Source organism: Rhinopithecus bieti, unplaced genomic scaffold (assembly GCF_001698545.2).
Source record: "Rhinopithecus bieti isolate Rb0 unplaced genomic scaffold, ASM169854v2 scaffold_12077, whole genome shotgun sequence".
Lineage (NCBI taxonomy): Eukaryota > Metazoa > Chordata > Mammalia > Primates > Cercopithecidae > Rhinopithecus > Rhinopithecus bieti.
The window spans coordinates 546,830-553,404 of NW_016807340.1; the positions used below are offsets into that span (position 1 = coordinate 546,830).

Sequence of the window (6,575 nt, forward strand, 5' to 3'; positions counted from 1 at the left end):
TTTTTTTTTTTTTTTTTTTTTTTTTTTTTTGCCATAGAAGAGTCTTTCTCCATGTGGTCATTAATCCTGCATTGAATTATACATGTATTATTGTTAGAGTACCTTGTAGCTATTCAATTCTAACAATACTACAGAACTTTTTGCTTGAATAGCCCTAAAGTAGATAGGACTTGGATTTTATGATGCATTAATAAAATCTGTAACTTCTTTGAAGATTCAGAATGAAAAATGGCTTTTACTCAATGAGGGAAGTTAATGAGATATCTACGACACCTAATTTTTTAAGAGATTCTTTCAATTTAGTCTTAGACCAACTCCAGATATATTATAAAAGCATAATGTTGGCCAGGCGTGATGGCTCACACCTGTAATCCCAGCACTTTGGGAGGTCAAGGTGGGTGGATCACCTGAGTTCAAGACCAGCTTGGCCAACATGGGGAAACCCAGTCTCTACAAAAAAACAAAAATTAGCCAGGCATGATGGCAGATGCCTGTAATCCCAGCTACTCGGGAGGCTGAGGCAGAAGAATCGCTTGAACCCAGGAGGTGGAGGCTGCAGTGAACCAAGATTGTGCCACTGCACTCCAGCACGGGCAACAGAGCGAGACTCCATCTCAAAAAAAAAAACACCATAATGTTAGGAGCCAAACTTACTAGATAAGTCTAAGGTTGACATCTTTTATATTTTCTAATTTTCTAATTTAATATGAACATATTTTAGTAATTTAAAAAATATTTTATTTTTTGTAATTCATTACAAAAAATTACATTTTTTGTAATTCATCTCCTAAGACCATACATAATATAGCAATATTTTTAATTTTAAAAACAAATGTTCTTTCCATAGAAGAATAAAAAGGTTATGTGTTCTTACTTTTCTTCTTTTAAATTTCTTAGGGTCACAAGCCAATTCTATTGAGAACTCAATACCGTTGTCATCCTGCAATCAGTGCTATTGCTAATGATCTGTTTTACAAAGGAACCCTCATGAATGGTGTAACAGAAATAGAGAGGAGCCCTTTATTGGAATGGCTACCAACCCTGTGTTTTTATAATGTTAAAGGACTAGAACAGGTAAATGACATTAATGTTGATGAGAGTCAACATGGTTTAGGTTCCTTGTTTAATTTTGTTGTTGTTTGTATGATTTTACTTGGTTTTGCCATAGCCTTTCTGGGAAATATAATTTAGGATCTGTTTCTTACTCCAGATAGAAAGAGATAACAGCTTTCATAATGTAGCAGAAGCCACTTTTACATTGAAGCTGATTCAATCACTGATTGCAAGTGGAATAGCAGGCTCTATGATTGGCGTGATAACATTATACAAATCCCAGATGTACAAGGTTGGTATTATGTATTACAGTATTTGTCATATATTAAATATTACAATTACATATTACCATATTTGATATTACATTTATAGTAGTCGGTTTGGTGCCTGAAAAACTTTTGGTACTGTAATTAATGTATTAAAAAAGAAACATTCTGATTTTTTTCTAGTCTGGCTTTTTTTCTGTATAATTAAATGTAAACCTAACAAGGTTTAATTAAATTTAGTTTACCGCTGTTGGGGCAAAAATGCAAAAAAAAAACAAATTAGAGGGAAGAAAATATGGTGTATGCTTTGTAGACAGATGGGATTGAATCTCAGTTATCCAAAATGTTCTTTTATTACTGGTACATTTTATCAGTAAATCAAGGATAGATACCAAATATTAATGTACAGATAAGCCAATTACTTCTAACTAGATTTTTCTTTTTTCTTTTAGTATTTTTAAATCTGTTTCATTATTAGTTTATCAGCTCCAAATTAGCATATCCAAATGAGTTACGTAGCAATAGATAAATCGCTTTTGATTTTGTGTCGTAATTAATATTGTCATCTAGTCATTTATCTATCATTTTAGAAACTAGCCAAATCTATGTGAGTCATAAAAGAAAAATGAAAATTATTTACTGTTAGTTGAATTATAGTGGTTGCTTTGAGCAGGTTCAGAAGCTTCAGTTCTTCACAATCTCTCACCACATGATTGCTGTCTTTTCCTCCACAGCTTTGTCATTTACTCAGTGCTGTGGACTTTGGCCATCCTGATACTAAAACTGTGCAGGTGTCCACAGTAGATGCTTTTCAGGGAGCTGAAAAGGAGATCATTATTCTGTCCTGTGTAAGGACAAGACAAGTAGGATTCATTGATTCAGAAAAAAGAATGAATGTTGCATTGACTAGAGGAAAGAGGCATTTGTTGATTGTGGGAAATTTAGCCTGTTTGAGGAAAAATCGACTGTGGGGACGAGTGATCCAACACTGTGAAGGTAAAATAAAAATGTGTTTAATTCATGCATATCAAGTTCAAACTGACTTTTATGGGTTAATGCTTGGGGTGCTTCAAGCAGGAACAGTTCTGAATTTGTCACTGGGGGAAGTAACTGACATGATGATATTGGGACCTCTGTAAAATAAAGAATAGTTGTCTCATGTCATATGTTTTTTTAAGGAAGGAAAGATGGATTGCAACATGCAGACCAGTATGAACCACAGCTGAACCATCTCCTTAAAGATTATTTTGAAAAACAAGCAGAAGAAAACAGAAGAAAAGAGTGAAAAGAGAAATCTAAAGATAAATCTCATTCACAAAAAGACATGATGTAAATATTTTGTATTTATGTAAATTCAGACTCATTTTACATTGTATATATATATATATATTTTTTTGGAAACGGAGTCTCGCTCTGTCGCCCAGGCTGGAGTGCAGTGGCTGGATCTCAGCTCACTGCAAGCTCCACCTCCCGGGTTTACGCCATTCTCCTGCTTCAGTCTCCCGAGTAGCTGGGACTACAGGCGCCCGCCACCTCGCCCTGCTAGTTTTTTGTATTTTTTAGTAGAGATGGGGTTTCACCATGTTAGCCAGGATGGTCTCGATCTCCTGACCTCGTGATCCACCCGTCTCGGCCTCCCAAAGTGCTGGGATTACAGGGTTGAGCCACCGCGCCCGGCCCATTGTATATTTTTTATATATTTATTACTCTAAACCCTCTTATTAAAAATACTTTATGATATTTAAATAACATAGTAAACACATGTAAAAATTTTGTTCTTCAAAAAACTGTACAAAAGGTAGTATAAAATCCTAATAAAAATAAGCTTTTTTCTAAGAAGAATGATTTTTGTTTGCTAAAGAAATGAATTTTACAAGGGGCAGGGTATGGAGAATACCTGTATACTTCAATAATAGTGAATGTCTCCAGAGCTCATCTGTTGGAACATATCTACACAATCAGCTATACCAACACCTTTCTAAACTTTATCAGAGTATTTTTTAAAAGATTATAAGGCCCCCCATTTTATAAATAAAAATATATTCACAAATATGTTTTTATGTTTAGAACTTTTGAAAAGTACACAAAAGAAGAAAGAAAAACACTAAAAGTTTACACCTGGAGATAGCAGTGTTCAACACCTGGCCATGGCTAGTGCCTTGCACCTATACCTGATATAATAGGTGCTTAATAAGTATCCATTGGAAGAATGAACAGATGAAAGAAAGATTACCTTTGGTTCATTTTCTTCTAGTCTTTTTCCTCTGCATTTGTTTGCATAGTAGGTATTGATATATATATGGGTTACAACTTTTTATTATAAAAGTAATACATTCTTGTAGAAAATTTGCAAAATGCAAGAAAGTATACAACAGAAAACAAAAATCACCTAGAAATACACTACCCGGAGATAATCACTAACGTATTCCTTTAGTCTTTTTTCTATGCTTATATTCTATGTGTATATATGTAGTTAAGTTTTAAACCATTTGTGTCCACATTGATTCTTAGACATTATTAACAAAAGAGCATTTATACATCCTGGAAAGAAAATGACAAGGGCTTGATTATAATTAATATCAATGCAATATTTTACCAATTAAAAAAATCTTAGTGACCCAAGTCACTCAATATTCATTTCAAAGATGCAGGAAAATTCAAATATTTTGTGACCCAAGTCACTCAATATTCATTTCAAAGATGCAGGAAATATTCATTTCAAAGATGCAGAAATTATTTCACAATAAAAAGAAAATGACCAGTCAGTCTTTATGGAGCTCTTAGGGAAAAAAATAAATTCAATAATAAAACTTGTGGTTTAGTAATTCTCCAAGCCTTTTCCCAAGTGTGTTAGTTACTACTTGCAACAATAGTTGCTTTTTTAAGTGTTCATCCAGACTGAAGTGAAAGATGTGACTTCCAACAGATCCTTACAAAGCAGAGGAATAGTTGAAGGAAGTATTACAGAACCACATTTTACCCATGAACTGTACAATCTAACTGACAACATACATTTAAACTGGATTCCTGAGTTTTGCTGCCCAGACCTCCCTATTTTTTATTTCTTAATTTTGAGTCGTTGGCCAGCTGGAGCTAGGTCTCAAGTAATTTATTTTCCCCCAAAAAAGTATATAGATGATATATCTTTTGAGGTTTTGTATATCTGAGGATATATTTCTTTTACATACACTTATGAGAGCTATATAAACACTATGTAAATTGCCCTCGGCTTCACTTACTGTTCATTTGGATGATAATTGAACTTCTTTCTCAGATCTATAGCTGGATGACTGACTGATTTTGTACAATTCCTAGTCTAAATCCTACTAGCTTTTATCTAGAACTGCTCAATCTTCTGCACTTGTGCCTGTGCTGTCATTAATTGCTCCCTTCCCTTCATCTCTCATTTTGTCAGTTTTCCAGAAATTTCAATTTCTACCATGATATAGGGACAGGTCTTGATGGTGTAGAGTAAGACTTCTCAACTTTGGCATTTTTAACGTTTTTGGACCAGATAATTCTTTCTTATAGAGGGGCTGTCCTGTGCCCTTTAGCAGCATCCCTGGCCTCTGCCCATGAGATGCCAGTGGCACCTTACCCTAAAGTTGTGACAGTTAAAAATGCCTCCAGACATTGCCAAATATTCTGATGTAGAGGGTAGGTTCAGCATTCCAGCAATCTCAAAAAGCAGTAACTGCACTTAAAAGTATAGCTGCCTTATTTTTTGGTAGTTATAAATCTTGTATTTTTGATATTTAATAAAGGAGAGAAGGGTCTTATTTTTAAGTGAGCATGCCTACTCTGTTTCTAATGCCATTATACATGTACTGTATCAATTTTATATTTTCAATCCAGGGATATCATTGTAGCAGTTCATTACTATTCCTCCCAACTTGTGACAATAGGTCAGCTAGGAGTGTCAAATATTTATCTTATGTCTTTTCATAGTTATTTTAATGTGACAGAGGCCACTGGAACCTTTTTTTTTTTTAATTATTATTTTAATTTTTTTTGAGACAGAGTCTTGCTCTGTTGCCCAGGCTGGAGTGCAGTGGTATGATCTCAGCTCACTGCAACCTCTGCCTCCCAGCTTCAAGCGATTCTTCTGCCTCGGCCTCCCAAGTAGCTGGGATTACAGGTGCCCACCACCATGCCCGGCTAATTTTTGTATTTTTAGTAGAGATGGGGTTTCACCATGTTGGTCAGGCTGGTCTCGAACTCCTGACCTCAGGTGATCTGCCCACCTCAGCCTCCCAAAGTGCTGGGATTACAGGCATGAGCCACCGTGCCTGGGTCCTTTTTAAACAGGAACACATCAAAATCTTTAAAAGAACTTCCCATTCAACAACATTCCTCTTATTTAGAACATAAGAAGTTAGTATAAATGTTATGGTGTAGAAGGTGGCAAAGAGATGGATAATATACTATGCTACTATTTTTGCTAAGGGATTAGCTCTATCTTATAACTACATAGCTATTATTTCCCTTTTTCTAATTTATAGCATATTGTAACACAAAACTAAAACTCAATTAATAGAAAATGTTGGTTTTTGCAGAACCATTCTTTCTATTCTTTCTAGCTCACCTGCATAGCTCACTAGGTTAAGCACTCTTTTCCACCAGGCACTTTAGAAAAGAAAAAGTAATGGTGGTGCGGGGGAAGAAATGGAAAAGGTTTAGTCTCTGTTTCCATGCTGCCCCCATTCCCTTAGTTTAGGACGGAGATTCCCACCTGGGTGAGAAGATGGAGAGGCTTTCTTTCATTCTGGGTGGACCTTACTCCACAGTGGATATGGTATTAATAGTTTTGTCTCTGGTTTTAATCTTTACCATCCTGGATTGGGTCACAGAATGTCATCCCAAAGTGTAATGTCAGCTGCAGCAGGCCTGGTTTATATTAATAAAACATTCTTCTGATTGGGTGGTGTTGATCATTGTGGAGTTGTTTTTGGCTCCATGATATATTTTGAGTGGAAACATACTATCTGAACCCTGAATATTAATATGGTCTTTATATGTATTTTCAGTAAGAAAAAGATAACAATATTTGACATTAAAAAAAAAAAATCCCTAAAGCCTAGGCTAACACATTCTTTATAAACTTTTTCATCTCAAATTCCAAGGTTGGATAGACATGAATTGAACTTTAAGAAGCATCCCATTCAATAACAATCAAAATATTAAAATTTCTTAGGATTTTACAAGATACTCAAAGTAATAAGCCAGTTTTACAATGATAGCCGTCAAACGTCTATA

At 35.0% G+C, this 6,575-nt stretch overlaps 1 protein-coding gene across 1 annotated transcript in view; it reads left to right on the forward strand.

Annotated features, from left to right (window-relative positions):
• Window positions 1–2,652, forward strand: part of ZGRF1 (zinc finger GRF-type containing 1) — an 82,089-nt gene extending 79,437 nt beyond the window's left edge. The window contains 4 exon segments of the mRNA XM_017881366.1: window positions 898–1,074; window positions 1,211–1,345; window positions 2,054–2,315; window positions 2,498–2,652. Of these exon segments, the coding sequence (XP_017736855.1) occupies window positions 898–1,074; window positions 1,211–1,345; window positions 2,054–2,315; window positions 2,498–2,652 (729 nt within the window).
• Window positions 2,653–6,575: the final 3,923 nt, after the last annotated feature.